Here is a 12,577-nt window from a genome sequence, read left to right as displayed (position 1 = left end):
ACACAAGTATTGTAGGCTCACATTTTGTTTGCTAAACTGCCGACAACGCAATGCAGCGTGACAATTTTTCAACTAAAATTTGCGAAATTGCAACTAAATTTTCCTATCTTTTCGTAAAATTGCAACTGGATATTTTCAATAATTTCAAGCCCAAATGTGGAAAATGGTAAAATAACCTTAGTCTTCTTTGACAATGACGATGAACCCATAGGTACCTTCACAATATTTAGCAAGTATTTTAGCATGGAGTTCCCAGTGTTGTGGTCAGTGTCTTCTTTTGTATGTCGTAAACTCAGGAGGGTATAATTAAAAAAAAATGGCTAAAACTAGATACTTTGCAAAAGTACATGTAAATAAAGATATGATACAGTACCAGAAGCACTTGTCTTTGAAGTGTTTAACTCTGGTTCAGAGCTGGGGTTTAATTTTTCAGTTTGAAAATCTCCTTATTTGGATGTAACATAGCTCTTGCATTTTCACATGCGTGCAGCTTCGTTCTTATTCTTGTCCATATTTGGGCATAAAATTACGGCGTTAAAATCCCCCGCTTTGTTCCAAGGGAAAGAGTTGCAAGTTATACACTTCAAGGTCATCTGCTTCTGACAGTACAGTATGAATGATTTGGCAATTTTGTGGTACAGTGTTGGTGTGTTGCCAATCCGTGGGGGGCGGGGGGAGTACTGCCATTGGTGGGCTATATAGTTGTGTGCAGTATCTATAGGGGATATAAAGCAGAGCGTTTGGGTCTAGAATAATCATTTTTCACGAAACTGACCAGTTGGTTGAAGATTTTATCTAGACTAAGGAAACCAGGGAAATACTGAACAAACTGACAAGTAGAAATAAATCATTTTTTGAGAGAGAAATGATTGTGGTATAAGGTTTTGTTTTGGCTAGACTGTGCTAGGGACCTCAGTAGTTTCTGGAAAACAGCTACTCTAGGATAGGGGGGATTTGGGAAGTTTACTCTAGTATAGTGTAGCAAAATTCAGCTGAACTAGCTCTGGTTTAGCCTAAGGGTTCCAGGATCCCAGCGGCACATCCCCACCCCAAAATTCCTAAAGTACCACCCCTGCAGGTGCCATCTGTTATTGTATCATGTTGTCTGGAACAGTATTGTTTCATACCATTAATAGTAATGGTATCACGAGTATTATTGGCAGTAAGGCAAATAAAGACAGAAACTCTATTTTAGAAGTTAGTGCTTTTTGGTTCTTACATAAAAATTTAAAAATTAAAAAAACCCTATAGGTATCAAACACACCCATTGAATGGCTAGTAGAGCTACTTTACATAAAGTGTACCAAGGATCCTTACCAGACACCATGCATTAACTTCTGAACTGAATTTCTCTCTCATCAGTACTTTTGATAACAAAGATTTTCCTTGTGCATACCTCTGTCCTATTTGGGGTTTGAAATATTACATCATGTAAAATTTAAGGAAGTGTTGAAAGGACCGTGTTGGTGGATGGCATCTAATGTTGTTAATGGCCATGAACTTGTCACCAATTTCTTGCCATTTGGGAATGCTGCTTATGAGATCATGGTAACCATTTCCTCAGATACCTGAACACTTACAAGAAATACCAAGATTTGCTGAACAACAAAGCTGAAACTGAAATTAATGCTTTTATCCAGGATGAGCCTGTTTTAGTTTCCTTGTCCAAGGTATTGTAGTGACCACTTCTCTGTGTTGATGTAATTTAATGGAGCTTTGTTATATAAGAGAGTTAGTGAGAGAAGAAAACAGGTCCTTGCATGGCTGTGGGTTAATTAGATTGGTTAAACGCCTTAAAAATGCCATCTAGGGATGCTACTAATTTAACACTACAGGTATCATCAAATTTTCCAGAAAATACAGTTAATTTTTGTTGATTTAAGTGTTTTTCAAATTACAGTATTTGAGTCCACAAGAATTAGAGTGTACATTTATTAGACTCACTTATTATTTTTAACTGTTTCACTTTCAAAAGTTGATTCAAAGCAAAAAAAAATATTAATTTTGTTTTACTTTTAATTAAGAGTCCAGTATGTGGGAATTATTTTAGCTTGACCGAATATGAAAGATATCAGTTCTTAACCAGTCTTGTCCAATAACAGGAACAAGGAAGCCTAGCATTCACTTTCATTTTTTCCTTTTTATCTTAGAAAATTGATTCATACCAAATGCTTTCCAAGGAGATTGCCTCACTATATATTACAGTTCCACTCAACATGCTGTGCTTGAACTGTAACGAGGTCAACCAGGAGCTGTCTGCACGAGCTGAGCGATTAGCAGACAGAATGATACAATATGTTGTGGATCAGAACAGAGACAAGAACAGGGGGTGTGTGTGTATTGCCTCATCACAGGAAATATACTCTCAGATAAATCCTAAGAACAACATCATTATTTTATGAGATCATTCATACAAATGTCAATTTACTTTCTATAGGTGGTATTCCAAATTTGTTTTTTAATAGTTTGGTTTTCTTGTCTTGAGTTATTTTAGTATAAAATTAAAGTTAATGTTTAGGAGCAATAACCTTTGATCCCTCGGCCTCCGTGCCGCGCCACTATCACGTGGTGGCCTCTTTTGTACCATGCGTCCTGTAATCCAAAGGCATTTCATTTCTGCCTTCGTTGCGTTTGGTGGAGAAGGGGTCTTGAGGATCGGCTTCAGCACAGGGTAACCTTCGCATTGCTCGGCCTTTGGGCGGGGAATTGTTGCCTGCGGCACCCCTTCAGCCCTGTGCTGAAGCCCCGTCAGGGAGGGGGCATGTTGTTCTACTGCTGGACTGGGTTAACTTGGCCCCAGGACATTATGCCAGCCACCATGCCCGCCTTGCAGTACAGGCATGAGGCACCCCCTCGGTGTGGCGACATGTGCCGAGTCCCCTCATCCGGTCCCTCCGGTCGGTGGTTTCATCCGAGCCTTGCCGGCATATTCCCTGCCCAACTTGGCCCACAAATTGTGTTCTGTGTTGTTTTTTCGTGAGTAATAACATTAATCATGAAATAATGTGGCTAAATGTAATTTAGGCCAAGTTAAATGCGAAACAATATTGCTGGCCAGCAGTATCTCACAGAGTTGGTGTGTGGGGTGGCCGGGGGGTTTACTTCAGGGGCGTTATGTAGTTTACCGCTCAGTGTCGGATGTCAAGTCATTCCACGTGTTTTTCGCTGCTGGGCTGTTTTCCTTAGAGCTTTTTTCCATTCCCCAAGCTTATCTATTGTTGATGAGTTTAATGGTAGATTAATACCGAGAATGTCAATTTTAAGCCATGTTATCCCAAAAAGCCTGCAACCTTTGGGAACATGATATGACCAAACCTTCCCTTGTAATTCATCTCTTTCTTACTATTAATAAAAATAGCATCAATCTTCAAATTCAGCAAAAGTCGTAGGCACACCTACTTGCTAAAACAGAATGATCTTTATGTTTACAATAACATTTTTTGCATTATGTAAATGTAAGGCCTGTTTTAAATGTCGCATTTCACATGTGCCGAATCTAATGCAAATGAGAAAAATCTATTGTTTTCGCTCATTTGCAATTAGATTCGGCACATGTGAAACGCGACATTTAAAACGGGCCTAATTGCTTTGTTTACATTGGAAGTGCACTTTAATAGCTATCAAGCTAGTTCACAGGCACCCCACTTTTAGTAATCTGAAAGAAACAATTCAAACTTAACACATAAACATAGTTAAGAACCCCCAACTGGCAGGAGGCAACCAGTTGGCTATTTACAAAGCGCGGTAGAGTTGAATCGGGACAACTGGAAACAAATCCAAACCAGAGATTAGAACAGGATTTGAACCCAGAGTAACCACATGCAAACCCAATGCCCTAACCATTGGACCACATCGCCTCCCAAAAATGAAATATACTCGGCTGCTCTAAGATCAACCCTGCCCAAACTCCCCTCATTAAATAGGCCATTTTACAGTTGTTTGCTCTGCGACCTAGCCTATGAATGGCTGCGAGGCTGCCGGTGACCTTGCATTGATACAGTCCCGACTGCTTTTATCATGCAAATTGTGTTGTTGTAATTCTAATTAGTCCGTATTAACATTATAAAAGCATGGAGGTTTGTATCAAAACATGGTCACCGGCAGCCTCGCTTCCATTCGTAGGCCAGGTAACTTAGCTACAACTGTAAAATGGTCTATTATTGTTGACTTCATTGGGTGACATCAGTGGCACTCTAAAACCTCACACTGCCCATCCGGGTCAGAGATTTATCTCTTTCCTTGGGTGGTGCACAAAAAGTACAATGTAATCTGAGGGAAGGTTCTTCATTATCCTTCACATTCACAGCTAGTGTAAGGCCTCACTTGATTTCTGTTCCATTCACTTTCATAAACAATACTTTAATCTTGTAACAGAGATTGTTGCACTGAACAACTCAACCCTAACAGGTGTTAATAGGTCATCCGCACATGGATACATCTCTGCTATTGTATATTGGCTGAGACGTTTTACTCAATCTCAACCTCAGACTCGAGGGTTTTCTCTGGGTGCTTTCATTGGTTTTTCTCCCTCATCAAAATTAGTTCCCAGCTAGTTACATCTGGCTGTTGTGCTGTCCTTGGGGATCATTCTACTGTACCATATAGATGCTGTCAGAGGCACCTTATCTAGTGTGCTTTTGGTTCAATCAGTAGATGCACTCTTCAGAAGTGATTAGGAGTGTCAGAGTTTGTTTGCTTTTTTGTAATAACTCACTAACAAAAATGTACAGATTATCTACAAATGTTATATTTGTTAATTGTTATTGTTCTTAGATTATGCAAAGCGTATGATGAAATATCAGACAAGGTTCAAGAGATGCCTGACAATATAAGCGACTTGGTAACTCTGACACACTTCTTGGAAAATGCAAGTTCAGTTACAGTCGTCAATTTACAGACTTCTGTTGACCAGGCTGGCGAGAGACTTTTGTTCTTGCTGGATTATGCTACTCTTCCATGTAAGTCAACTTTTCTCTTCTCATCATCATCATCATCATCATCGCTACCGCAACCATACTTGATAGGTTCGACTATGGTTACCCACCAGTATACCCCTTCATTACTGATGCATCACACACTGTCTTTCAGATGAGGATCTCAAGTTGAACAGCACTGTGTTTCATTGGCCTGAACACATCCAGAAGATTTTTGAGCTGAGCAGAAACCGCATTGGACATAGGAAAGATTTGGCCATGGATGAGGTCAAGAGGAAGTAAGTGAATTCTTCAAAATTGTCTCTTGTTTTTCAGTTGAACTTGATGTTCTGTCGATATATACAGTGGCATGCAGCCAAGTTACAGTGTACTTCCATTTTGTCTGTACATGTCAAATTGCCGTGAAATTACATCTAAACTATCCACGCCTCTGATTGGTTACTCAAACTCTTAATATCCTTTGCTATTCACCTCCGAGCAACCCCCACGAGATTTTCGCTATAATAAAAATATTGTAATTGTTGCAGGAATAAAATAATGAGTTAAAATCATCTTTTTGTGCTATTATTATCTCACTGTTTTAGTATACACTAAAACCGCGGCTCAGTAAATATCCACTATTAGTATAAATACACAGGTGATTACACAAAATCACGCGCTCTCATTGGCTCGCTATCTCGGATTATCAGCCGATAATCACCTCGACGGACAAAATGGCTGCCAGAAGTCGTTTTGCCACTGTAAGTGAAGATGATTTCGCGTTGAAATGTTTTTTTTTTTTCTTTTTTGAAATAATCACCTGTGTACTTATAATAAAACAATTATTCGCCAAAGGCGAAGTGATTATCGGTGAATATTCACCTTGACGAATATTCACTGATAATCATTTCGCCTTCGGCGAATAATTGTTAAATAGCCACCTCCACCCTGGGACAAGACTGCTTAACACACAAATTACAAGCCATACCCTTTTCCAATCATTAATATTTTTCGAAAAGAGAGTGTCCGTCGAAAATCATGAAAAAGGTTTCACAGGTCGCAGGTATTACAGCCAAGTTCTGCCACTTCCCTAGATCTTTGCATCCACTTTGTTGATCCTGTGTTTTACGATAAAAATGTTGATGCGATCAGGGCCCAGTTGTTTGAAACCCGATTAACTTAATCCAGGATTAGTGTAAACTTTTGTTTCATGATTTCAACTTTTTTCAAGATTGACTTCTTTTAATGTAAAGTTATGCAGAACATCAGTGTTGAACAGCATTTGGGGGTAGAGAAATAAACTCCTTGGTTAATTTTTAATCTAGGATTAGCATTAATCGGCCTTTGAACAACCAGACCGTGGAGAATAAGTTGTCTGTATCATGATCACCTTTTTCAGGGTCAAGGCATTTGAAGAAAAACTTAATGGCTATAACAAGGAAGTGGAAGCCTTTAGGAAAAAGGAGGTAAGATGCATAAACAAATATTAACTGGCTACAAGTGTGAAACACTATTTTTGTAAGAAATATTCGTTTTGGGGACGAAGGAGTCTGATGCCTAATGCGGTTGGTGGTATTTTGACGGCCACGAAAGATTGAGATTTTCGGGATTGTACTTTTCAGCACAATCGCTGTTAAATCAAACCCTCTCCATCCCTTCAATACCATAGAATATTATGTTGGCATTAAGACCACAAAACAGTCCCGTACAAACTGACGATTGCTTTTTCCTCAAAAGGCGAAGGCGAAAAACCAACAAAGTTAAAATGGGTTATCACAAAGCAACACGTCATGATAACACTCCTGGAATGGCAACAAGCTGGACCCTGTTGTCTGTGCCTTCTTGTGGGTGATGTAGCAGCTCTCGTAATGTATGATGTGATGATTGGCTCGCTGGCTTACCAAAAGCAAAAGACTAAACAAAAGAAACTGCGTAAAATACCAAACAATAGCAAGTTACGAGAGCTGCTATACTACTGTTTCTTGTTGTATCATGTTCCTAAGATGTGTCTTGCTTTCATTTTAGATTATGGCAGTGGATGAGATGAGGAAGAATGTTGAGAAATTAGAAGAACTTGAGGATTCCCTCAAGATGGCACAGGAAGAACTTATTGTGAGTTTCTTATTATAGTCAAATTTTCAATGTTGATGATGATGATGATAATTAGGAAGAATTAATAATGACGTCACTTGTGTATGTTTTACCCAATTAGTTTGAAGTAAGACCCTATCAAAATGTGAGTATCATCAACCTTCTCGCTCAGTGAGATTGATGAGTTTTTTTGGCTTTGCAGCAAGTAAATACAGAAGAGGAATTGCTGGAGTTTGAAGCGACGCAGTTCCCATTACTTCAAACCATGGTAGCTTACAAAGAACCTTATGACAAACTGTGGAGGACAGCGCTAACTTTCCACAACAAAAATGAAGCTTGGCTGAATGGTACTTTAATTTTTAATCACAAACTGTGAAAGACAAACTCCTAGAGTTATTAAAATCGCATACATGAAGATAAAAGTTTACAAGAATGGAGTGATGGGTACACAAATAATAAAATAGGTGGCCATATCGATATATCAGTTCATAACAAAATACTTGCTCACTTGCTTGCTTGCTTTGTTGGTTGATAAACTGTTTGACCGTTTGAGTTATTGTATCAACTTCAGTTTTAAATGATTACAACTCTCGTCATGAGAGAGTAAACCCGAAGACTAAAGAGACAGCAGCAAGTACTCCACAAAACGGGGTATTCACTGTCCAAAGCTAATGAAGAGATTTAGCATCACACAAGCAAATAAAAATAACAAACAAACAGGGCAAACGGATTCCTCGGCGAGCCTGTTAGCCTGAGATATTCAGCAACTTCTTAAAATAGAGAGACAAGTTGGAAGAAGAGAACTGTCAAATCTTCACTCTTTTATGACAAGTAGCAGCGCGCCGTTTCCCATTTCCCGTTTGCCGCATCACGTAGTAAACGCGTTGCGAAATCTCTCTAACACGTCTGACCGTGCCCCGTGTGCGTTTTCTAGTTTTGGTACATTTCTTTGCCGGCCTTTGCAAAACAACGACGTGAAATAAACAATATTGAGGTTTTGTGCATAACACAACCACAAAGTCACAAAACGTTGGTTTTGCTTGCCCGTCTTTCTCCGATATCAATGATGCGAACTTGTAAATTGGAGTGAGACGTCCTCATTGGGTGTCATCGATGACATAATTTAAGCCTCTTACAAAACCACCGAATCGAAGTTCGCGTTATTGTAACCGCTTTGTGAGTCAGTATTTTAGTCCATTGTCATAGGACATCAGGTTAACAGTTACCTAAGCTGCGATCAGGCGTTCTTTCTTTAGAGAGGTCAGGAGACGTCTCCAGCCCTGTCTAAAGAAAAGAACGCCTGGTCGCCCGCTAACAGTTACCGAATAATGGGGAGCTTGAACACGCCGTTTTTGAGCTACGGACGGAAACCGGAAGTGAGTTCTTTTACCTTTTAACTCGTCTTGACACTACCTTGTTTATATTGCTAAGGATCTTTTCACTATTAGGGATGTTAAGTTACAAAATCTGAGATAGATCATTGTCCTGGCTTGTGCACTTCCTGTTAGCGTGTATGGCTGAAAAACCTCTCGTACCTAAGCTCCCTAATGACACTGGTATGAAAAACGCTTAAGTTGAGAGAATGGAAATTTCAGCTCACGTGCTGCTGTGTTGTACGGAAATTTGACGATTTCACGTTTTTGCTTCGCCGGGGATGTGAAAGAAATGTATTAAGATCTGAAACGCTCTTGCGGAACACGAAAAGTTATTGTTTTGCTCATTAAATTTGTAGTTTTTTAGCGTTTTCGTTGGTGTTGCCGATGTGGTTGCACGACCGTGATTGTTGTGATAACAGCAAAAACGGTGGAAAGTGTCGAAAATCATTATTATTGTAATATTTTCAATAGGTCCATTTACTGACATAAACGCTGAGGAAGTGGAGGAAGAAATCGGTGGCATGTACAGAACAGTGTTAAAACTGACCAAAACGTTCGGTGACGCTCCTGGACCTCGACGCGTTGCAGACAGTGTGAAGACTAAGATTGACAAGTTCAAAGTTCACATCCCACTCTTGCAAATTATTTGCAACCCTGGCCTAAGAGATCGACATTGGGAACAGGTAGGCCGCCACTGTTAGTTCAGTCACGACGTTGTTATTTCATCTCTGTCAGTGAAATCGATGATGCCACTTTTTGTTGGAACTAAATTGATTTTGAACACTGTCAATGGAATTTAACCAAAAATCCTGCAGCTTTAGATCCCCGAAATTTACGTTTTAGGCGATAAAAGCAAAAAGGTATTTGGGCGAGGAAAACATTTGTTGAAATGTATCTTCTTGATGGCTAAATAGAGTTTCTACACCTATAGTGCAAACGGCAGCCCCACCTTTAATTTCAAGAAAGTTGTGGGTTCAGTAGCTCATACCCCGAATGTTTTGCATCTTATAGATGGGCGAAGTTGTTGGATTTGATATCAAGCCAGAACCGTCAACATCACTGTGCAACATGCTGGAGTTCAACCTTCACAAGTTCACGGAAAAGTAAGGAAATAATTCCCATTTTAGGATATGCGATTTTTAACTCTGTCAATCCTACGAGAGATTTAGCTTAGCTTTACGTTGACGTGAAACGCGAAGGGCAAAAGTGACCACGTGACCACGATTTTCCCGCTATTTTGTACGTTGGCCGGCTGCCGCTTGCCGTTTCTACGTGAAAGTAGTCATTTTCGTGTTTGCCGTTTACGCGAAATTTTTTTCTACATAAGAAGCGCTTTGTGTCGGGTAGGTGTAATTACTTCGAGTTGTGATTGGTTTACTGGATTGTCTCCGTCCTTTTTGATTGGCCAAAGTAATTACTTTGGTGTTGGTTTGAAAACCGCTCTATAATCACAATAATTATTGAAAACCAATAACACCCCCCAACCCCCACCCAATTGAGGAGTACAATCATCAGGCGTTAAACAGAGTAAAATCTATTAATGGGGACATAGCTTTTGAGGGGATGTAGAGGTTGTTAATGAGTGGCATAAACATGTCGGCCATCAAGTGATTTCAAAAAGGCTATTTGGACCTTTTGATTCTTTATCTTTTTGCAATCAAGATGCTTATCACTCACTGCAAACGTGAAAGGTTGCCGGTCTCTAGTTTGTTAGTTCATGTTTCCTTTCCTTCAGTTTAATTGTTCGAAGTAGCCTAGAAGCCTCGCGTGTAGAAAAGCCAGTGAGCGGAGTGTGTGGACCAAAGCCTAAATTTCCATTACTCATTTATCAATCGCATCTCAGTATCCAAGCCTTTCAATCAAGTTGCTCTCCAGTTGTCGTGTGCTGCTCGTTAAAAATCCATTTTCGATTCTTGATTGTACATTTCTTTTTTGTTAGTTATGCAGCAAAAGCAACTTTAGCATTACTGAGTATTCGTTAGCCTATGTCATGTGTCCAGGCCGTTGAGGGCATCCAGCGTCTTTCCACAAAAGATCGAGCAGGAAAGGCAAATGGTGACTGTGCAAGGAGTTTCTCCTCATTTCAACGTTAGCTCTTTACAAATGGTTTTTACTTTTGTCTATTATGTGAATGCCAGGAACGAGATAAATTGTTGATAAAGTGCCAAATGCACTACACAAAGAGGAAAACTATCGATGACCTTGTCTTTGATTTGACAGGTATCCATGTGTCTGTCGCCTTGGAACCCTTTTTTCGAGGATGATAGTGGTATCGACCATGCATTTTTAAGTTACCCCTTGGATGTTAATTGCTGTATCTCTTTTTCACTAGGCTTGATGAAATCAGCGGAGCTGCCAGCAAAGAATTTGGGCTTGAAAAAGCCATGGAGAAGATGAAGATCGAATGGAAAGACATGTACTTCGAATTCGTTCCCTATAGAGATACTGTAAGTGCATTTCATTTGAAAAAAACCGTTAACCGCGCACCGGTGGCTCAGTTGGTTGAGCACCGGACTGTCACGCGGGAGGTCGTGAGTTCAACTCCGGCCGGACCAACACTCAGGGTCTTTTAATGACTGAAGAGAAAGTGCTGCCTTTGTAACTACATCTGCAAATGGTTAGTCTTTCAAGTCTTCTCGGATAAGTACGATAAGCCGGAGGTCCCGTCTCATTGACGATAATGTAGATAATCGAGAGAAAAACAGGGACCTCAGTATCTACGGAAACAAAACGAGCAGATCATTGGTCATGCTGCGTGTTTTGAAGTTTGGAGCTTTAGTTTTCTAGTGTCTGCAAATTTGTAACGTGCCAAAGCTTCCAACTAGTTATGTACAAATGGGTGAAGATGAAGACAGCCAACGAAACGGTGAATTATGACATCATTTTTTTCAGTTGAACGTTGTTCGTCGTAGTTTCTTTCCTGGTCTTTTGCGTTATTTCTCAGATATTTCACGAAAACTTTAAATTTGTAAGTTAATACATCGACGTCACTGTCGTAGATTATGAGGTTCCTTACGCAATCACTTCTGCAAAGGCACCCAAAATCTCCCTAAAACGATAATGTGCAAGAAAAACGTCCCGCTTTCAGTTCATTTCTATAGACCTTTTTCATGAATGGCGACCACCTTTATATTCTTTTGTATTTTTGTTAATTAGACCTACTGCCCTCTTTTTGAAACAAATGTTCTTTTGAAATTGTCATGTTGTAGCGAGGCTAGAAAGGCTTATTAGCATTAAAACAAAAGAATAATTTATTTGGCCGCCATTATGAAAGAGGTCTGTGCCGTCCCATCGGAAAAACCTGAAATAACAATGACCACAACCAGATTTTCTGAGCCCGCGAGACTGAGCACCCCCGGGAAAGCATTGTTTTAACGAAAACCGCTGGTCAGCAACCTGGTTCTGGTCATTGCTGTCTAAGGTCTTCCGTCCCATCGATCTACAAAACAACAGTGCCTAAATGACAGCGTCTTTGGTGGGGATATAGCCTCCCACGCAGATGTCCTTAGGGTTTCGTCACGCATTTAATGCGTGACGAAACCCTAAGGACGTCTGCGTGGGAGGCTAGCGGGGATAGTGTCAATATCGCAATTTTCCTCCAACCAAAAAGCCATTCAAATGAAAATTAGTTGTGAATTTTCGTGCTTATCAAACTCATTGTCATTTCATTTATTTCACACCAATACTCGCTTTGAATCGGAGCCAAACAGCAACTTGGAAAGGTGCTTTGTAAATCGAACTCCTCTTCTATCTAGCCCATGATATTGATGAGTAAGTGCAACCATGACAACCATCCTTGTAACGTCAACCATCTGTGTAACCATCCAATACAGAATAAGTAAGGAAGCTGTTCTTTTGCGTGACAGGGGGTGTCCATTCTGTCAGCTGTGGATGATATCCAGTTGTTGTTAGATGATCACATAGTCAAGGCACAGACTATGAGTGGGTCTCCATTCGTTAAACCCTTTGAGGCGGATATCAAGGTTAGTGGTCAGTGTATCAGATCTATGCTACAGACGCGTGTTAGAGTGTTCGTGTACTTTTGGTCTTTTATTTATTGGTGTCTTTTTGACAGGAATGGTGTGAAAGATTGATTGAAATGCAGGACATCATTGATTCGTGGCTTAAGGTTGGCATTCACAGTTGGAGATTATTATATTGGCTGAAGTCTTCTCGTACTTTCCCCTCAGCTTGGGA

The 12,577-nt window shown here is 40.1% G+C and overlaps 1 protein-coding gene across 1 annotated transcript in view; it reads left to right on the top strand.

Moving 5' to 3' along the window:
• The window catches only part of LOC138059602 (dynein axonemal heavy chain 3-like), an 87,563-nt gene that overhangs the window by 11,419 nt on the left and 63,567 nt on the right, over positions 1-12,577 (top strand). Inside the window, exons 14-25 of the mRNA XM_068905230.1 lie at positions 1,565-1,670; positions 2,151-2,329; positions 4,774-4,958; positions 5,089-5,212; positions 6,313-6,379; positions 6,939-7,025; positions 7,207-7,351; positions 8,852-9,063; positions 9,392-9,483; positions 10,713-10,827; positions 12,247-12,363; positions 12,456-12,509. Coding sequence (XP_068761331.1) covers positions 1,565-1,670; positions 2,151-2,329; positions 4,774-4,958; positions 5,089-5,212; positions 6,313-6,379; positions 6,939-7,025; positions 7,207-7,351; positions 8,852-9,063; positions 9,392-9,483; positions 10,713-10,827; positions 12,247-12,363; positions 12,456-12,509 — 1,483 coding nt within the window. The remainder of the gene's footprint in view (positions 1-1,564; positions 1,671-2,150; positions 2,330-4,773; positions 4,959-5,088; positions 5,213-6,312; positions 6,380-6,938; positions 7,026-7,206; positions 7,352-8,851; positions 9,064-9,391; positions 9,484-10,712; positions 10,828-12,246; positions 12,364-12,455; positions 12,510-12,577) is intronic.

The sequence above is a fragment of the Montipora capricornis genome, chromosome 8 (assembly GCF_036669925.1).
Source record: "Montipora capricornis isolate CH-2021 chromosome 8, ASM3666992v2, whole genome shotgun sequence".
NCBI classification, from domain to species: Eukaryota; Metazoa; Cnidaria; class Anthozoa; order Scleractinia; family Acroporidae; genus Montipora; species Montipora capricornis.
This window is presented reverse-complemented; position numbering and strand designations above follow the sequence as displayed.